Here is a 19,042-nt window from a genome sequence, read left to right as displayed (position 1 = left end):
CCCCAGCCCAGGGGCCAGCAGCGAGCCCTCCCTGGGGTCCCGCCCCGCGCCCCCGGCCGCGCCGGGCACAGAGGTCGGTCCCCCGGGGACGAGGCCCTCGGCTCCCCAGTGCCCCCCGGCCCCTCCGGCCCCTCCTGCCTGAGCCGCGGGGCCCCGGCGCTGCCTGGCGTCCCTCGGGACACGGCACAGCCAGTGCCACCTCCTGCACGGGCCCGGGGCTGCCCGGCCCCCACAGCCTCCTCACAGCCCCCCGTAGCCCCCCCAGCCCCTGAGAGCGCAGAGGGGGCGGCGGCGGCCCCCCTGGGGTCAGTCGTGGCTGGGTGCCTGGCCCAGCACAGCCGCGGTCCCCGAGGCCCCATCCCCCACTCCCTCCCCTCCCCCGCCCAGCTGCCGGCAGCTGTTTGTGCTCAAGGCGCCCTGGATGAGCCCCAGAGAGCGACGGGTTCCCGCAGTGCTGCGCCAGCCCGTGACGTCATCCAGGGCTGGGGCCAAGGTGTGATGTCACCGGGAGACTCTTACATCACCGCGTGATCTGGGGAAGCCGTGGTGTCACCACAGGCCTGGAGCAGTGGCAGGGTAGCCATGGTGTCACCGCTTGGTCCCTGCTGGGTCCCCCTGCTCCTGCAACCCTGGTGAGCCCCCCGTACCCCCCAGTGCAGTGCCAATGGTGTCAGGGTGGGGCTGGAGCTGTGGGGCTGTGCCTGGCTCCACACCAGCACCTACTGTGGGGTGCTGGTGCTGCCATGGGGATGTGGCACTGGTGGAATGTCAGGGACATGGCTGGATCGGGCTATGGGCAGGGACACACTCTGGCTGCACCCACCCAGTGCTGGGGGCTGCCTCACCAGCAGCACCGGCTCGCCCCAGGGAGCCTCAAGCTGGGGAATGGTGGGTGCAGCCACTGGCTGGCCTGTGGCAGAGGGTGCACAGGGGTGACACATGCTGTGGGTGGATGAGGAGCAGGATGCTGTGCAAAGAACCAGGTGCCACACAAGACCATGGTGGTGCAAGGCATGGAGTGCCGTGCAAGGCCGTGGCAGTGGTGGTTGTGGGGTGCCATGTGAGGCCACGGCAGTGGCTGCAGAGGTGCCAGGTGTAGGGTGCCATGGGAGGCCACAGTGGTGCCAGGCATGGGGTGCCGTGCGCAGCCATGGTGGTACAAGATGCGGGGTGCTGCGCACAGCTGTAGCAATGCGAGGTGTGAGATGCCACACGAAGCCATGGCGGTGCAAGGCACGCAGTACCATGTGAGGCCGTGGCAGTACAAGGTGTGGGGTGCCATGCAAGGCAATGGCAGTGCAGGGCGTGGAGTGCTGTTCGAGGCTGTGGCAGTGCCAGGGGGCAGGGTGTTGTGCGAGGCCAGGGTGGTGCAAGGTGTGAGGTGCCACACGAGGCCATGGCAGTGCAGGGCACGGGGTGCCATGCGAGGCCACGGTGATGGCAGGGGGGGACCCGTCGCGGTAGCACCAGCCGTGCTGGCTGCCTGCAGCCCTGGCCCCCTGCCCGGCCTCTCTGGCTTCCCCCGTCCCTCCTTCCCGTCCTCGCTGGCGTCCCGGCCTAACGAGAAGCAGATGTGCGAGTGGCGGGGGCCGGCGGGGGCCGCGGTGCCCGGCGGAGGCCGGGGCGCGCCGGGGGCTGTGCGGGCCGGGGAGGGGGCCGCAGCAGGCAGGAAGCAGGGGGCCCCGGGGACCCCGTCGGCGGGCAGTGCCGGGGCGGCTCTGTGGCAGCAAGGGGCTGGCCGAGGGGCGGCCGAGGGGAGGGCAGAGCCGCCGTGCCGAGCCCAGCCGTGCCGAGCCGCGCAGAGCCAGGAGAGACGGAGCCGCGACGGGACGCGCCATGCACTCCTGAGCTGGGCCGTGCCCGCCGAGCCGAGCCGAGCCGAGCCGTGCCGAGCTGCCCGCCCAGCATGGCCCCCTGGCTCTGGCCGTGCCTGCTGGCCGCCCAGGCCCTGGCTGCCAACTTCCCCCCCAGGTACAGCCTCTACACCGGGGGGGGCGCGCCCCACGGCTCCGTCCAGGCCACGGCCCTGCAGGGCCCAGCTGCGACCCACGGCGGTGCCCGGGCCGCCAGCCGGCACAGGTAGGAGCCGTGACCGCCATGCCGGGCCGGGAGGGGACACACGGGCGGCCGGGCACCCACATGTGCCACGTCCCACCGGGGTGATGGGAAGGGGCAGCGGGTCCTGTCCCCGGTGGGTGCTGCCGTGCCGGGGATGGCGGTGGGGGTGTCCCCCAACTTGGTGGGGGGCAGCCCCCACCCCTTGATGGCCCGCTGTCGCCGGCACAGCCACATGGTGGGTGTGGACGGTGGGCACATGCAGAGGGGCCAGACCCGGGGGCGTACGTGGGGCTGGGCACCGGGCAGCGGGCACCAGGAGGGGCTCGGGCCAGGGGCACAGAGCCCAGGCTCCCCGCAGGGATGGCTCTGGGTGTGCTGGGCTCAGCGCGGCTGGTGCCGGGGATCCCAGGGCTGCTGTGGCCCCAGCATCCCCCGGCCCGCGCTGTGCAGTGCGGGGCCACCACTGTTGGGGAGGGGGCGAGGGGCCCGGACCCACCCTGTCCCTGTCCCCACCTCTGCCGGTGCCATGCCGGTGGCTGGGGACAGGCAGCGTGGGGTTGGCGTGGGGCGGCTGGTGCCGGTGGGTGGGGGAGCTTGGGGGACTGCTGGGCTGGGGGTGGCCCCACGCCCCTGGGTTGGGGGTCACACTCTCGCCGCGGCCACATCAGTGCCACAGCAGCGTGGCCATGCACAGTGGAGCTGCCTCGGCACAGCCACTGCCGTTGCCTGCCCTATCCCTGCCCCACTGCCAGCACCGTGGCAGCCCCACTGCAGTCCCGGGTAGTGTGGCAGGACCTGGCTGCTGTCATGGGGCTGCCTGGAAAGGGGGGGTGTGGGGTAGGCACCCCCAGCCCAGCCCCACATCGCCGTAGCAGGGCACAGATGTGGCTGAGCATTTACCTGTGGCTTTGGGGGCACAGTGGGGTTTCCCCACAGGTTGGGGGGTTCAGTGACCAATCCTTATAGCTTGGGGGGCACAGCGGCCCCTCCCTGTGCTCAGAGCAGGCGTGGGGGGCCATCCTCATGCCCTGCCCTTTCAGGAGGGCTTTCATCCCATCCTGTCCCCATCCCGTATCACACATCTCATGTCCCCTATCCCCGTCCCATCTCATCCCTGGAATGTGGGCATCCCCAGTCCTGGGCAGTGGGACCCTGGGGCCGTCTGGGGGTCCCACAGGTGTGGGGTTAGGAGGCACAGTGGGGAAGGGAAGAGAAGGGAAGGGAAGGGAAGGAGGGAGGCGAGTGGGGGCCATGGTCGGCGCAGGAATTCCCGGCGGCCCCCGGGGAGGAGCTGGAATCCAGCCGCGGCCTGAGGGGAACCAGCCGGAGTCTGACGGGAACCGGCCGCAGCCCCACAGGCCCCCACCGCAACCCCCCAGCTCCCACCGCAACCCCCCAGCTCCCACCACAAGGTCTGAGGGGCCTGGGAGGCTGCTCCTTATGGGACTGCCTGAGGGGCTGCTCTGTGTGGGGCTGGGGGCTCTGGGTTTGGGGCTGGGCTTCAGGCTCCGGGCATAGACCATATAAGGCTGTGCCAGGGTCCTTGCAGCCTGCAGGGCCATGCTGGGGTCCCGAGCCATGGGGCTGGGGTCCTTGCAGCCTGCGGGGCCATGCTGGGCTCCCGAGCCATGGGGCTGGGGTCCTTGCAGCCTGCGGGGCCAGGCTGGGGTCCCGAGCCATGGGGCTGGGGTCCTTGCAGCCTGCGGGGCCAGGCTGGGGTCCTGAGCCATGAGGCTGGGGTCCTTGCAGCTTGCGATGCCGGGTTGGGGTCCCGAGCCACAGGGCTGGGGTCTTTGCAGCCTGCGATGCTGGGCTGGGGTCCTGTGCCATGGGGGTTGGGGTCCCTGCAGGCTGTGGGGTTGGGCTGGGGTCCCTTCAGCCTGTGGGGCTGGGTTGGGGTCCTGTGCCATGCCATGGGGTTTGCACCTGGCTGGGAGCTGTGAGGCCCCATGGCTGGTCCTGCAGGCCTCTGGGCAGCCTGGGTTCCTGCACCCCAGTGTGGGGGGCTGGGGGAGCGGTGCCCCCGTGCCATTGCTTTGCTCAGGGGGACAGTTGATCCCCTGTTGTATACTCCAGGTTGGGGGGCACAATAGCTGTGGGGTGGCTGAGCCCCCCCCAGTGGGTGGCTGTCCCATCTGCCCCTGCTCCACCAGTGCAGAAAGGACCAGGGACATGTGGGGCAGCTATGTGGCAGGACAAGGGGTGCCCATCCCCAGGACAAACTGTGTGGGGCCCCACAGCATGGCATGAGGGGGTGTCTGGCACACCAAATCCTGTCTGGCTGCCCCAAACCCCACAAACAGAGCCCCCAGCCCCACAGGGCTCCCCAGTCGCTGCCCCATGGCTGGGGGGCCACGGCTGCTCCTGCAGTGCCACCGGCCCCAGCAAGAGCTTGGCGCAGAGCCCTGGTGCTACAGGCTGCTGGGCAGAGCAGGGATGAAAGGGCTCCAGCATGGGGCAGGATCCGGCCCATTAACCCCACAGCACTGGGCCGTGACGGCTGCTACCGGTGGGGCCGGCAGGGCGAGTGTGGGGGTGTGCAGAGGTGGGGGGGGCCTGGTGTGTGCCAAGATGATGCCTGGTGCGTGTGGGGGGATGCCCAGGGTGTGCCGGCCAGGCGCTCTGACTACTTCCCACAGGAACTGGTGTGCCTACGTGGTGACGCGCAGCGTGAGCTGCGTGGTGGAGGATGGCGTCGAGAGCTTCGTGAAGCCGGACTACCAGCCCTGTGGCTGGGGGCAGCTCCAGTGCCCCCGCGTCCTGGCGTGAGTGGGGCTGGGGCTAGGGGAGCTCCGTGGGCTGGGGGGGCTCGGAGCAGAGCCATGTTGGTGGTGGCCCCACCACCCCTGCTGCTGCAGCTGCTGCTGGTGTTTATCCACCCCGCGGTCATGTTTACTTTTTCGCAAGAGCCCAGCAGCCTCAAGCAGTGCTGGGTGGGTGACTGGCCCCTGTCCCTGCCTGGCCAGCAGCCCCCCCACAAGGTGTGTGCCAGGACCCCTGGCACACCCCGCGCTGAGGGCAAGTCGCCAAGCTGGCAGCTCGGTGGCAGGGCCAGCAGCATGGGGCGATGGCAGTGGCAGGGTGGCAGGGGCAGCCCCCCACCCCCAGCTGCTGGCAGCTGAGCAAGAGGCTGGGTGCAGGCAAGGGCCTGGCTGTGCCACCGGGACCAGACCACAGCCTGTGTTTGGTTTTGCTCCCGCCTCGCCAGCTGCCCAGTCCCGAGCTGCTGCCTTACGCCCCTGTGCGCACGGTGCCACCTCCGACACCGGCACCCTGGCAGGCAGCGGGGTGCTGGCAGGCATGGGGGACCGAGCACAGGCAGGGCTTTGCCGCAGGACCAGCCCTGCTCCCCACACCCAGGACCTCCCCCCCCAGTGCCCCTCTTGCCGGCCCACACTGGGCAGCTGGGGGCTTTTCATCAGCCCCCGACGCTGCGGCAGGGTCTCCTGTGCCCGCAGGTACCGCAGCTTCCTGCGGCCCCGCTACAAGGTGTCCCAGAGGACAGTGTCGGAGCTGGCCTGGCGCTGCTGCCAGGGCTACTCGGGCGAGGACTGCACTGAGGGGCCGGGGCCGGCATCCCTGCTGCCCACCAGTCGTCCCCGACCCCGGCCCAGCCGCCCCACGCTTTCTGGCTTCGGCAACCCCCTCAGTGGCCTGGGGGGCGAAGGTAGTGCTGGCAGGTGGGGGGGATGCACCAGCGGGATGGTCCCGGCGCAGTCATGACCGTGAATGATGCGGTACGGTGGCAGGTGGTGTGGATGCGGAGAAGGTGCGGCAGCTGGAGGAGCAGGTGCGGCAGCTGAGTGAGCAGGTGGAGGAACTGCGGGCCAGGCAGGAGCTGCCGCCGGAGCAGCCACACCGGGCAGCAGGCGGCAGTCCCGAGGGCGAGCAGCCGGCCGATGCAGCCGCCCCAGCTGAAGTGCGGGAGGCCCTGAGCCACGTCCAGCGGCGGCTGGAGGAGCTGGAGAGCCGCCTGCATCGCCAGGAGAGCGGCCGGGAGGGTCCAGTGTCGGTGGCATCAGGGGACCCGGGGGCAGCCACGGCACTGCGTGAGCTGGAGCAACGGCTGCAGGAGACCTGCGCTGCCTGCGCAGCCGGCACTGAGGGGCTGCGGCGGCAGGCAGCGGAGGACCGGGAGCGCATGCGGGCGCTGGAGAAGCTGGTGGGCTCAGTGGACCAGCGCAACCGGGAGGCGGTGGAGACGGTGCAGCGGCACATCAGCAGCCTGAGCAGCCGCCTGGCACCCGCTGCCGCCCCACCAGACGATCTGCACCGGCGCCTGGCCGAGCTGGAGCGGCGCCTGGAGGGGCTGCCCTCGGCCGTGATGGGGCCTGGCGGGCAGGGACCAGTGCTGGCCCGGCGGCTGGCAGAACTGGAGGGGCGACTGAATGCCTCGTGGGCTGGCCCATGGCCCCCTGAGCTGGACAGGTGGCAGAGTGGGCTGCCGGCACGCCTGGCCAACCTGAGCCGGGTGGTAGAAGGGCTGGTGGCGAGCGGGGCACAGCACGGTGCCCGCCTGGCTGAGCTGGAGGGGCTGCTGGCCCGCTGCGGCTGGCCCTGCCCGGCACCCCCAGAGCTGACGGCGGGTGGCCAGGATGGGCAGCTCGGCCTCCTCCTCCAACAGCTGGAGCAGCGGCTGCAGGACACTGAGGGGCAGCTCCAGGCCCTGGGGGCCAGCAGGGATGGGCTGGGTGGGACTCTGCAGGGGCTGCGGGCAGAGTGGGGGGAGCTGCGGGAGCTGCTGGGGGCACAGGGGGAGGCACTGGGGCAGCTGGCGGGGCGGCTGGGGCAGCTGGAGGCAGGGGGGGCCCTGGCAGAGGAGCTGGCAGAGCTCCGCAACCGGTCGGGGCTGCTGGAGGCCAAGCTGGGGGGGCCAAGCCCCTGCCCCCCACCCTGCTCCCCACTGCCACCCCATGAGCTGGAGCAGCTGCGGGCCGAGGTGGACGCCTGTGCCGCTGCCTGCCGCCTGCCTGAGCCTGGCCCCACCGTGCCGGAGGCGGAAGCGGAGGTGCCACTGGAGGGGTTCAGTGTCTTCGGGGGCACCTCACCCTCGGAGCTGCGAGCGCTGCGGGGTGAGCTGGTGGCAGCACTGCTTTCCCTCGGTGGGATCAACACCACAGTGCAGGAGCTGCAGGATTCTCTGGACCAGCAGGATGCCCGGCAGCGTGAGCTGGATGCCATCATTGACCGCATCGTGGCTGAGCTGGACCAGGCAGCGGCGGCAGCAGCAGCACGGCAGGCTGAGAGCGAGGAACGGCTGGAAGGGCTGGTGCGGGAGCTGGTGCGGACCAGGGGCTGCCCAGCCGGCCTGGAACCACGGCTGGCCAAGCTGGAGGGAGTCTGCGAGCAGCTGGAGGCTGTGGCGGGCGGGCTGCGGGGCGTCCGTGAGGGTCTGGGCCGGCACGTAGCAGGGCTATGGGGTGCAGTGCGGGAGCTGAATGGCACGGCCCGTGCCCAGGACGCGCTGCTGGAGAAGGCGCTGCAGGCCCAGCTCCCACGTCGGCTCAGTGCCCTCAACGCCAGCCTGCAGCACCTGCGCGGGGAGCTGCTCCACCTGAGCCAGAGGGACCTCGCTGGTGCGCGGGGCACGAGGGCGCTGGGGGGCATGGGGTGGTGGGGACTGTGCTTGGGGACATGGGGCAGCAGGGAGTGGGAAGACGGGGTTGCCAGTGAGCGAGGCAGTTGCGGGGCATGGCTGGGTGGGTATGGGGGTGCGGGGTGGGTGAATGGCAGGTCTACAGGAGGCTGCGGGCTGTGGGGCTGTGGTGTGGAGACGTGGGCCTCAAGGTGTGGGGACATGGGGACACAAGTTTTGGGGGCTCAAGCCATGAGGAATGGGGACACAAACCGTGGGGACAGCGGGGGTCAAGGTGTGGGGACACAGGGCTGTGGGGACATAAACCATGGGGATCCGGAGCTCCAGGCATGGGGATGTGGAGTGAGGGTTGTGGGGCTGGGGCGGCTTTAACCCTATCCTCCCTTCAGGCCCCCCTGGCCCCCCTGGACCCATTGGCCCCATGGGTGAGATCGGCCCCCCCGGCCCCCCCGGGCCCCCTGGCAAAGATGGCGAACAAGGCCCCCTGGGCCCCCCCGGTAAGGAGCTGCCCCCCGTGCCCTGTCCTTCTCAGCAGGGCAGTGCTGGCATGGCTGGACCGTGCACCCCAGGGGTCCTGCCCCATGCCAGCTCTGCAGCCCTCTCACTTTCCCTTCTAGGGCTGCCAGGAGAGAGAGGTAGGGCTTGGGGGCTGGCGGGGCATGGGGTGCTTGTGGTGGGTGCTGCAATGGCCATTTGGGGGGTGTCTGGCCTGGGGCAAGGGGGCATGGGAAGGCACAGGACACTGGATGGGCCAGCCTGGGGTGATGGTCATGGCTGGCTGGGGCAGAGGGACTGGGCACACAGGGGAGGGGACGTGGTCAAGGGGGGGACATGTGGACACAGCAAAGGGGCAGGTATAGGGGGGAGCAGGGGCTATGGCTGCTGGGGCGGGTGCCCTGTCCTGATGCGCTGCCCAGGCACAGTAGGGGAGCCGGGCTCTGTGCCCCACATCGCCTTCTCGGCCACCCTGAGCACCCAGCGCACGGAGCCAGGTACCGTCCCCTTCGACCAGGTCCTGCTCAACGACGGCGGTGCCTATGACCCCGAGACGGGTGAGCGCCCACGGGTGGGGCAGGGTGGGGGCTGTGGGGCGGGAGGGGGGTGGTGGAGTGGGATGGAGGCTACATGGTCATGGCCATGGGAAAGGGGGTGCCTTGATGGCCGTGGGACACAGTGGGGGAACACCAGGGGGTGCAGAGCCCATTCTGGGGGCACTGGGGGGTCCCTAGGGACTGGACTGGGTGGCTGCTGGCACTGACACCCACCCACCCACTGCCACAGGCACCTTCACGGCACCAGTGAGTGGGCGATACCTGGTGAGCGCAGTGCTGACAGGGCACAAAGGGGAGAAGCTGGAGGCTGTGCTGTCGCGCTCCAACCAGGGCATCGCCCGCCTGGACTCGGCCGGGTTCCAGCCCGAGGGGCTGGAGAAGGAGCCGGTGGCCGCGCTGCAGCCCAGCCCCGGGACACTCGGGGTCTTCAGCCTCCTCCTGCCGTTGGCTGCCGGCGAGACACTCTGCGTGGACCTGGTGTCAGGGCGCCTGGCCCACGCGCCTGACGAGCCCCTCACCGTCTTCAGTGGGGCCCTGCTGTACGACACCGAGGAGCCCTAGAGCCGCTGGACCCTCGGACCAGCCCCCTGGCATGGGGCTGCCAGCCAGCCGGGGGCACAGCCAGGCCGGGGGGTCCCCACACCCCGGCGGGATCCCCCCACCCGTCCTGTTATTTATCAGCACCCCCCAACCCCTCAATCCCCTGCCACCACATGCCCTCACCCCACATCACTGCCCCCTAGACCCCCACACCACCCCACCACCCCCGGCCCCCCCACTGCCCCCCACAAAATAAAGACGCGGCACCGGGTTTTGTACCCGCGGTTCCAGCTCCTTCCTGCGCCTGGTGGCAGCACCACGATTTATTGTCCTGGGGCAGCCCTCCCCCAGCCCTGAGAGAGCACAAGGCCACAGGGCAGCACCCAGCATCACCCTGGCCTGGGGCTGTGGTGGGGAGGGGGCACAGCCAGCCCAGCCCGGGGCTCCTGCTGCCATCAGAAATCCTCATCCCAGCCCGAGAACTCATCTTCTGCTGGTGTCCAGTCGGTGGAGAAACGCTTGAAGTTGGCATAGGGAGGTCCCTGGGGTGGGGGGATGGGGTCAGAGCCAGCTCCTCCTGCCCCCTGGACCCCAGCCCCATGACCTCCCCAGCTTACCTCCTTGATGAGCTGCCGGGTAGGTGCCTCCAGCTGCCGCAGCGCAAGCTTCCTCCACTTCAGGGCCCCAAACCACCTGGGGGGGGGATGTGTATGCTGCAGGAGGGGACAAGGGGGGCCCCCACCCGTGCACCCGCTCCCCTCACCTGTGCTTCTTGATGCCACGGATGCCACTGGCCGTGTTCCCTAGGCGCTGCCCCGGACGGCGCCTGCAAGGGGATAGTGTGGGACAGGGCAGGGGGGGCACCCCTCCCCAACACCCCCACAGGGTGCACTGATGCATCCACAGCACTTGAGTGCCTTGTTCCTGCTTGGGACACCCCCCTGCCCCCTGTGTCTGCCCAGGCTGTGGCAGGACCCCGCGGTGGGCGCCCTGTGCACCTGCAGAGCTTGCTGATGAGGGAGCAGGCAGCCTCGCTGAGGAAGGCAGGGAAGGAGAAGATGCCATCCAGGATGCGGCTGTAGATCTGCTGGGGGTCGGCGCTGTGGAAGGGGGGCCTGCAGGGCAGGGGCAGGTGGAGCCTCGCTGCAGTGGGGGCTTATCTGGCCCCAGGGGCGCACACTCACCTGCCCACCAGCAGCTCAAAGGCAAGGATGCCCAGCATCCAGAAGTCAACAGCGAAGTCGTGACCCTCCTGGCGCAGCATCTCAGGAGCCAGGTACTCAGGGGTCCCACAGAAGGAGTAGGTTTTCTCCCCCCGTCCCAGCTCCTTGGCAAAGCCAAAGTCGACCTGCAGGCACCAGTGCTATCAGCCAGCACAGCCCACCCTGCCAGCCCTCCCCAGGCGCCAGTGCTGGCGCTGCCAGGATGTCCGCTCTGGTACCAGCTTGATGTAGCCACGCTGGTCCAGCATGAGGTTCTCAGGCTTCAGGTCACGGTAGATGATGCCACGGCCATGCAGGTACTCAAGACCCTCAACAACACAGGCGCAGCAGAACACAGCCAACGGCTCCTCAAAGAAGCGCCTGCATGTCAGGGACCAGCAGTTGTGTGGCACAGCACGGCATGGCATGGCATGGCACAGCCATGTGCTCATCCCAGCCCCGTACATCTCACGCAGCTTGGTCCACAGCTCACCGCCCTGGCAGAACTCCAGCAGCAGGTAGATGTACTGCCTGTCCCGGAAGGTGCCAAAAAAACTGCCACCGGAGAGGGGTTGGTGGGACCTTGGCACAGCTGGTGGCCTCACTGTCCCTGCCAGTGCCCACAGCCCCCTCTCTCACCCCACAATGAAGGGGCTGCGGCTGCCTGCCAGCACCCGCCGCTCCGTGTGGACGTGCTCCTGCTGCTGCGTCCGCACCACCCAGTCCTTGCGGATCCGCTTCAGTGCAAAGAGCCTCTCCCGGTACTGGACCTGGGCACGGGTAGCCATGGGCACCCCGATGGGCACCACCGGTTGCAACAGGATGGGGCTGGGTGGCAGGAGCCAGGGCAGAGGGTGCAGGGTCTGGCTCTCACCAGCTCAACCCTGCCAAAGCCGCCAGTGCCCAGGATGACGTGCTGGCCCTGCCACTGCCCCTCCTTGTAGCGCACAGCCACCAGGTCCTCCAGTCGCGCTGGTGCTGGGGGCTGCCTCAGGCTTGGAGACCCCAATTCCCTGTGGGTGTGAACCATGGCCCTGCATCACCCGCACCAGCCCGGGGATCCTGCTGACCCCCAAGCCTTGCCAGGACCCCCCCGCTGCTCTCCAGAGATTGCGCTGGGTCAGACCCTGGGGTCCCCAGTGCCATCAGGCTGGGCCATGGGGACACTGCCACACCCAGAGCCATCCCAGGGACCCTGTGTCACCCAGCCAGACCCCAGGGACCCCAGCACAGAGCAGAGCCCTGGCTGACTTGCTGCTGTCTGCCCTGTCAACTGCCCACCCATGTCCTTGCCCTGAGATCAGGAAGACCCATACCAGGGCAGCGTGGCCCTGTCCCCATCCCCATTCCATCCTGATCCCTTTCCCATCCCCATCCCACCTCCACCCCATCCTCATCCCAATTCCTTCCCTATCCCCATCCCTATCCCCAGGCCATCCCCGTTGCAGCCCCATCCCCATCCCTAGCACAACCCCAGACCCATCCTGCACTCACTTTCCAGGATCCTCTGGGGCCGGTACTTCTGGCTCAGTCGTGTTCCTGCAGTGGGAAGGAGGCGGGCCGGGCCGGGGCGGGGGGGGGGGGGGAGTGGGCAGTGGGGCAGCCCTTGCTCAGCCCTGCTCCCCACCACAGCCCTCCCCATGGCCCCCCAGACCCAGGTTGTGGGGGGGAGCAGAGACCCTAGTCCATGTGCAGGACCAGGACAGAGCCACCTTGGCTGGGGGGTCCACGGTGGGGCCATCATGTGTGGGGCCACGATGGGGCGAGCTGTAGGGCTGGGTGGCAGTGGGACAGTGCTCACCACCCAGGGAAGAATCTAGGAGCAACCTGAGGTCACAGCACAGCCCCCGCCCCAACGCCCCCCCCACCCGCACCAGCCGGAAGCTCTGTGCAGGACACCTGCCCTGAGCACCCTGCACCCATTGCCCCCAGATGCCCCCCGGCCCCCCACCTGCAGTGCCCATGCAGCCTGGCCTGACCAAGGACCCACTCTCTGGGGCTTCCTGGGGCTGGGGGCTCCCCCCTGGGTTGGGGGTCCCAGGGGCTGGGGGCTCCCTGGGGCTGGGAGTCCCAGAGGGGCTGAGGGCTCCCTGGGGTTGGGGGCTCCCTGGGGTTCGGGGTTCCCTGGGACTGGGGGTCCCGGGGGAGCTGGGGGCACTCACGGCTCTAGGAGCAGCTGAGGGCAGAAGGGGCTGATCTCGAGGAAGTCTCTGTGAAGCAGAGGAAGGGTTGGGAGTCAGTGGGGCCAGGGGGGTCCAGCAGTGCCAGGAGGGGGGGGCATGGGGACACCTACTCTTTGGCCATGGTGACACAGGTGACATGTCCCTGGGCCTGGCATGAGGCTGTGCGGCGGCTGTTCCTGTGCAGAGGGGGGTCAAGGGGGTCACAGGGGGCACTGTAGGGGGGGGTGCATAAGGGTGTGGGGGGTGTGCACATTGGGGGTACAAATGAGGGGCGTCTGTGGGGGGGAGGGGGGGTGCTCCATGGGCAGGTCCATGGCGGGGGGGATGTCTATGGGGGGTGCATGGTGAGGGGTCAGCAGGGCACGTACCGCAGCAGGGAGAGCTCCCCGAAGTGCTGCCCAGCGCCCAGGACACGGATGAGCCGCTGCCCCCCACCTGCCCGCTGGCTGACCCGCACCTGCAGCACCGGGCAGCGGGAGTGGCTGAGTGCCAGCGGGGCCAGGGGGCCAAGGGGGGGCTGGAAGAGCCCAGGTCATGGGTCTGCACCCACCTCACCCCTCAGGATGATGTAGAAGTTCTCCCCCTCATCTCCTTCGTGGATAATAATGTGGCCGGGCGGGAAGGTGCACTGTGGGAAGGGAGTGGAGGGGCTGCTGGGGGCAGGCAGGGGCAGGCAGCCTCCATAGCTGCCCCCAGACCCACCATCCCAGGCACAGCCCAGCAGCCCCAGCCCCCCGCGGGGAGGTGTCCTGAGATCCCTGGGCCCTAGGAGCCCCTGCCTCAGTGCCCACCCACCTCCTCCATGGCATCCAGCAGCTTGCAGAGGTGGCTGTCGGAGAGGTCCTGCAGCCAGTGCACCCTGTGGCAGAGAGGGGCTGGTGGGTGTCCCACGGCCTGCCTGTGCCCTGCCTGCACCCCACCTGTGCCCTGCCTGCACCTCACCTGGGCCCCACCTGTGCCCTGCCTCCCGCCTGTCTGCATCCTGCCTGCACCTTGTTTGCAACCTGCCTGTGCTCTTCCTGCACCCTGCCTGCAATCTGTCTGAGCTCCTGCACCACAGAGCCCAGCCCAGGTGGTGGGCAGGGCAGGCCTGGGTAAGGGGATGGAGAGGCAGGCGGCTGCAGGGGGGACAGAGATTGGGATGGGGAGGGGGACGTGGTGGAGGTGGGGCTGGGCATGGGAACAGGGATCAGCTGGGAGCAGGAATCGGGATGAGGATGAGACCAGGCTGGGGCTGGGGAGAAGGGTGGGGACAAGGATGGTGATAGGGATGTGGCTGAGACGGGGGTGAGGATGATGGTGAGGACAGGGCTGGGACCAGAAGGGGACTCTGCAGGCAAGGGCTGGTAGGAGGGTCCAGCCACCCCTGAGGGGGTCAGGGTGTGGGGCCTGGGGGCGGTGGGTGCTGTGGGGTGGTGTCAGCAGGTGCCAGGCCCCACTCACATCCGCAGGGACCCCAGGAGCTCCACTCGTCTCTGCTTGGCATTGCTGGTGGCGATGGCCCGGTACCGCTGCCTGTCGATGGCCCAGAGGCGCACAGGGCTGAGAGCTGCACAAAAGGGAGTCAGCGGGGTGCTGGGGGGCCGGGGGTGGCATGGGGCCGGGGAGCTCTCCTTACCCCTCACGGTGGCCGTGCGCTTGCAGTGGTAGAGGATGGCAAGCTCGCCAAACACGTCACCTGGTCCCAGCGTGCGGAGCTGCTGGCCCCGCTGGCTCACACTGAGATGCCCCTCTGCACAAAGACCCGCAGCATCATGCACACACACACACATGTGCACACGCATGCAACTGCCCTGCAGCAGGTAGCCTCGCATCCCATGCAAACGGGAGATGCATCCTCCGCAGAGGTGCACACATACACACGGGTGTGCACAGGCACCTGCATGTGCAGCAGCCCAATGTGCACAGGCACACATGGCACACCCACACACGGGCACAGATGGCAGCACACATGTGACTGCCATGTGTGCCCATGCCACATTCTCACCTGCCACAATGTACATGGCAGTGCCTTCGGTGTCCTCAGCCAGCACAGTGTCCCCAGGGCCATGCCGGACAGTGGTGAAGCTCTGGGCCAGTGCCTCAGGGCAGCCCTCGCCCAGGCGCCGCAGGAACTCGCTGCGCCCCACCGCCTCCGCGATCAGGCTGAGGTCCCTGGGGATGTGGGTAGGGCAGCACTGGACGCCAGATCCCGGACCCCCAGTTCCCGCTGGCTACCTGTGCGACTTGGGGCTGTTGGGTGCGGCATCACTGGCAAGGGGCTCGGGGATGATGGCCAGAGCCCGGCTGTCCCGCCGGCTGGGGGGCTGCTCCATCACATCCTCCCACGCCATGCTCTGCAGGAAGGTCCTCTCCTCCCGCAACCGCAGGTCCCGCAGCTTCTCATCCATCCCCACACCACGAATGCTCCCAGTGCCCTGGGGGTGCTGGTGTTTAGGACCACCGTGGCATCATGGCACCAGTCCCCTGGCCCCAGAGCACAGAGGGGGGATGCTACCCAGGGCACAGCCCCACATGGCACAGCCAGGCTCAGCATGGTGCTGCTGGCTTTGGCTCGGCACTGCCCGGCACGGCCCAGCCCAGCGTGGCAAGGGTCACCCAGAACCCAGCAGTGCTGTGCATGGCCCCTGCCGTACTCCAGGCCGAGGTGCAGGCAGGAGGAGTCCCCAGTGGGTGTCCTGGCATGGTCTGCCACAGCCTTGCCCGCAGCCCTGCAGCAAAGACAGGTGTGGGCTCCCACGGGCATCGTGCCTAGGCACTCCCTGCACCGTGCAAAGGTTGTGCCGCTGGCACAAGGGAGCCCAGCAGGGCCTCGGCGTGGCTGACAGCACAGCACGGCAGGAGAATGCAGAGACCTGTCCTGTCCCCCCTGGCACCCTGGGCCGTGGCTGCGGCCAGCCCCTGGGGACTCAGCCCTGCTACCCACCCTGCACCCAGCCGCCTACCGCTGCCATCGCTGCTACCGCTGCCACCGCTGCCGTCCCCTCCTAGCTGCACTGCTGCCAGGGCCTGGCCCAGTGACACATTAACCGACACAGCGGCACTCCCACCCAGCACCTGCCGGCCCGCAGCTGCGCCTGCTCACCCCAACCCGCACCCCCTGCTCGAGGAGGAGCTGTGGAGTGGGGCCAGACTCACCCCAAGTCCCCTGCAGTGACACCGGCTGCTCCTGGCTGGCCAGGGCAGAGTCCAGAGGACCCTAGCCACGTCCTCACCCCCCAGGCAGCCCCCACCCCATAGCACCCCTCGCCCCAGGGCTGCCCCAGTGGAAGGGTGTGCATGGGAAGTGCGGGTGTAGTTGCGGTGTGCGCACCAGCGGGGGTACACGGGGGTGCGTGTGTGCATGGCGGGGGGGGGAGGGGGTGCACACACCGGGGGGGTGCCCCGCGGAGGTGTGCCCGGTGCCCGCGCAGGCCCGCTCCCGGTGCCCGGTGCCCGGTGCCCGTTCACTGCGTGCAGGCCCACCCCGCCCGCTCTGCGCACGCCCCGACACCCGGGGCTCGCGCGGCGCGGAGGAGGGCGTGGTCTCGGGGCGGGACGGCGCTGACCACGCCCCGCCAATCGCGGTCCGCCCCCAGGCCGCGCCCTCCACTCGCCCGCGGAGGGAGCGGCGTGGCGGCGGGCTCTGATTGGCGGCGCCGTGAGAGGCGTGGCGCGGGGGCGGGGCGGGAGTAGCATGGCTGCGGGAGCAGCAGCGCGACGGGAGCCAGGGCCTGGCCCCGGGGGCGAGAAGCGGATCCTGTGTGTGGGGCTGGTTTGCCTGGACATCATCAGCGTGGTGGAGGCCTACCCCGCCGAGGACTCGGACATCAGGTACCGGGGCGGGGGCAGCTCCACAGGGTGTTGCCAGGGGTCTCCCCGGGGCCGGCCCGGTGCCCACGGCCCGGTGCCTTGCAGGTGCGTGTCGCAGCGGTGGCAGCGGGGCGGGAACGCCTCCAACTCCTGCACGGTGCTGGCGCTGCTGGGAGCCCCCTGCGCCTTCATGGGCTCGCTGGCCCCTGGACACGCTGCCGAGTAAGTGGGGTATGGGGGGAGGGGGGGGGGGCGGCTGGGACTGCCCCACTTTGATGCTTCCACTGGCCCCTCCACGTCTCTCCCACCGGCAGCTTCGTCTTGGCTGACCTGCAGCGCTACGGGGTGGACGTGGGCCATGCAGTGCCGCAGCCTGCTGGCTGCTTGCCCACCTCTGTCATCATCGTCAATGCCAGCCGGGGCACCCGCACCATCCTGCACGCCCATGGGTGCGTGGCACCTCTCACCCCCCTCTCTGTCCCCCAAGTTTCATTGTGGCGGATTTCCGGCACCGGGGTGTGGATATGACGCATGTGGCCTGGCAGCCCCGTGGGGATGTGCCCTGCGCCTGCTGTGTTGTCAGCGCCGCCAGCGGCTCCCGGACCATCGTGCTCTATGACACGTAAGGGCACCAGCCCCAGACCTGATCACGCAGCAGGCAGTGCTCAGTGAGGCCAGCTTGGGGCTGTGGACCCCTCCCTGCCTTTGGCCCCGGCCGAGCTAGGCACTCAGGCCATCCCATGCACCCCAGAGGTCTCACAGTGCTTGGCCTGGGCCAGAGGCTCTGCCAGTGCCAGCCCAGCGCTGCCTGCCAGGGAATCCTGTGTGCCAGACTGGGTGATTCCCCATAATCCTGCACACACAATCCCTGTCAATCACCCCAACATGCTGCAGCTGTGATTGGCGGTGGCATCCCTGCATGGCCATGCGCTCTGGTGTGTGGGACAGCTGCCACAGCCCCCACAGGGACACACACCCTGCACCGCACATGGTGCCCAGGACAGTGCTCCCGTGGCTGTGCTGGTGCCAGCAGGGCAGCCGAGGTCCTCGCTGTGGCAGAGGGCAGGCTGCGCTTACATGTGTTGATGGTGGAAGTGGCTGTTGGGCATCACTGACCCCTCTGGCAGCTCCAGCCCAGCCACTGCCATGCTGCCCTTTGAGTCCATCTCAGGGTCGCACTGCACCATCATTAATAATTCACCAGGGTGGTGCCATCCCTGCTGGGACCTCTGCCCTGCAGCACCACTGAGCCTGCCATAGCCTGCAGTGCTTCCCGTCACCCCTGGCTGGGGGTCCCTGGGGGCTGCCCTACACTGTGGCTGGGTGTCCCCCCTCCCTGCCTGAGCCCCTCCCTGCAGGAACCTGCCCGATGTGACTGCGCATGACTTCGAGCTGGTTGACTTCTCCCAGTACAAGTGGATCCACTGGGAGGTGGGGCCGGGGCTGGGGGGGGACCCCCGGGGCCGTGTGTGGGGGACCCTGGGGCTGTGTGTGGGGGACAACGGGGGCAGCCGGTGCCTGTGCCAGGCGGTGTGTGACCACAGGCTCGGAACGCGGCGGAGCAGGAGGCGATGATGCGGCGCGTGGAGAGGTACAACCGGGACCGGCCAGCGGCCGAGCGGGTCCGCACCTCGGTGGAGGTGGAGAAGCCGCGGGAGGAGCTGCTGCCGCTGCTGGGCCTGGCCCACGTGGTGCGGGGCGGGGCCTTTCTGTTGGGGCGGGGTGGGGGAGGGGCCTATGCATCAGGGGCGGGGGGGGGTCATGAGGCGAGCCTCAGGGAGGGGGTGTCAGGGCTTGGGGGGGAGCAGTGGGAGTTTGGGGTGTGGGGTGGTGGTGGGCAGGGCTGCGAGGGTGCGGGGCGAGGTACAGGGGGGCACAACCTGTGGGTGGCTGTGGGTCTAGGGGAGTGCAACCAGGCTGCCAGCACAGCTTTGCATAGCTGGGGGTGTCGCCCGCCCTGGTCCCAGCCCTTCTCCCGCAGGTGTTCATCAGCAAGGATGTGGCTCGGCACTTCGGGTACCAGTCGGCCCCCGAGGCGCTGCAGGGGCTGCACAGCCGCATACAGCCGGGGTAGGGGGTGTGTGAGCGGTGCCGGTTTTGGGGGGGCACAGCTCTGCCGCATGCCCATTCCCCCACCCCCACCAGGGCCACACTGATCTGCGCCTGGGCTGAGGAGGGGGCCGATGCCATGGGGCCCAGCGGGGAGCTGGTGCACTCAGATGCATTCCCGCCAGAGACCCTCGTGGACACGCTGGGAGCTGGGGACACCTTCAACGCTGCCGTCATCTTTGCGCTCTCAGCAGGTGGGCACAGCCACAGCGCAGCTGTGGCACGGCCATGGCCCAGCACAACTTGACTCGGCTCAGTGTGGCCTGGCATGGCTGACACCCCCATTCCCCAGGGAGGAGCCTGCAGGACGCTCTCACCTTCGGCTGCCAGATTGCGGGCAGGAAATGTGGGATTCAGGGCTTCGATGGTATCGTCTGAGCCAGGCACCCTGTGCCAGCACCAGGAGCTGCTGCCAGCCCTGGGGTGTGCTGCTGCCCTGTCACATGCAGCACCCCCGCACCCCACTCACAATAAAGCCCCATACTGCCACACTGCTGCCTCCTGCCCCCC

At 69.1% G+C, this 19,042-nt stretch overlaps 3 protein-coding genes across 10 annotated transcripts; 2 read left to right on the top strand and 1 right to left on the bottom strand.

Annotated features, from left to right (window-relative positions):
• The first annotated feature begins 1,663 nt into the window (after positions 1 to 1,663).
• EMILIN1 (elastin microfibril interfacer 1) lies at positions 1,664 to 9,500 on the top strand. Its single transcript, XM_056344423.1, has 8 exons — positions 1,664 to 2,079; positions 4,698 to 4,823; positions 5,517 to 5,725; positions 5,808 to 7,634; positions 8,044 to 8,151; positions 8,272 to 8,289; positions 8,572 to 8,706; positions 8,936 to 9,500. Exons 1-8 carry the CDS (start codon positions 1,907 to 1,909, stop codon positions 9,265 to 9,267), a joined length of 2,928 nt encoding a protein of 975 aa, XP_056200398.1. The 5' UTR covers positions 1,664 to 1,906; the 3' UTR covers positions 9,268 to 9,500.
• A 38-nt stretch (positions 9,501 to 9,538) lies between these two features.
• Positions 9,539 to 15,818, bottom strand: LOC130151885 (cGMP-dependent protein kinase 1-like). 3 transcript variants are annotated; one of them, XM_056344667.1, is made up of 21 exons: positions 15,577 to 15,818; positions 15,268 to 15,342; positions 14,849 to 15,048; positions 14,619 to 14,785; positions 14,250 to 14,363; positions 14,075 to 14,180; positions 13,427 to 13,490; positions 13,182 to 13,259; positions 13,000 to 13,088; positions 12,742 to 12,807; positions 12,611 to 12,658; positions 11,943 to 11,987; positions 11,323 to 11,461; positions 11,088 to 11,218; positions 10,914 to 11,003; positions 10,688 to 10,829; positions 10,431 to 10,594; positions 10,245 to 10,361; positions 10,010 to 10,072; positions 9,864 to 9,939; positions 9,539 to 9,788 (listed from the first exon to the last, which is right to left on the bottom strand). In XM_056344667.1, the coding sequence occupies exons 1-21, from the start codon at positions 15,583 to 15,585 to the stop codon at positions 9,702 to 9,704; spliced, it is 2,070 nt and encodes a 689-aa protein (XP_056200642.1). In that variant the 5' UTR covers positions 15,586 to 15,818; the 3' UTR covers positions 9,539 to 9,701. The 3 variants fall into 3 exon arrangements, with proteins under 3 accessions (XP_056200642.1, XP_056200643.1, XP_056200644.1); XM_056344668.1 differs by lacking the exon at positions 15,268 to 15,342; XM_056344669.1 differs by lacking the exon at positions 15,268 to 15,342 and having other exon boundaries at positions 15,595 to 15,602.
• A 451-nt stretch (positions 15,819 to 16,269) lies between these two features.
• KHK (ketohexokinase) lies at positions 16,270 to 19,023 on the top strand. 6 transcript variants are annotated; one of them, XM_056344290.1, is made up of 8 exons: positions 16,271 to 16,444; positions 16,529 to 16,645; positions 16,911 to 17,045; positions 17,782 to 17,854; positions 17,968 to 18,114; positions 18,405 to 18,493; positions 18,569 to 18,726; positions 18,825 to 19,023. In XM_056344290.1, the coding sequence occupies exons 1-8, from the start codon at positions 16,308 to 16,310 to the stop codon at positions 18,908 to 18,910; spliced, it is 942 nt and encodes a 313-aa protein (XP_056200265.1). In that variant the 5' UTR covers positions 16,271 to 16,307; the 3' UTR covers positions 18,911 to 19,023. The 6 variants fall into 6 exon arrangements, with proteins under 6 accessions (XP_056200268.1, XP_056200265.1, XP_056200266.1 ...); XM_056344291.1 differs by lacking the exon at positions 16,911 to 17,045 and adding an exon at positions 16,738 to 16,872; XM_056344293.1 differs by lacking the exon at positions 16,529 to 16,645 and having other exon boundaries at positions 16,270 to 16,444.
• The last annotated feature ends 19 nt before the right edge of the window (positions 19,024 to 19,042 follow it).

This window comes from Falco biarmicus, chromosome 6 (genome assembly GCF_023638135.1).
Source record: "Falco biarmicus isolate bFalBia1 chromosome 6, bFalBia1.pri, whole genome shotgun sequence".
Taxonomy (NCBI): Eukaryota; Metazoa; Chordata; class Aves; order Falconiformes; family Falconidae; genus Falco; species Falco biarmicus.
Note: the sequence above shows the minus strand (reverse complement) of the source record. Positions and strands in the feature narration are given on the sequence as shown.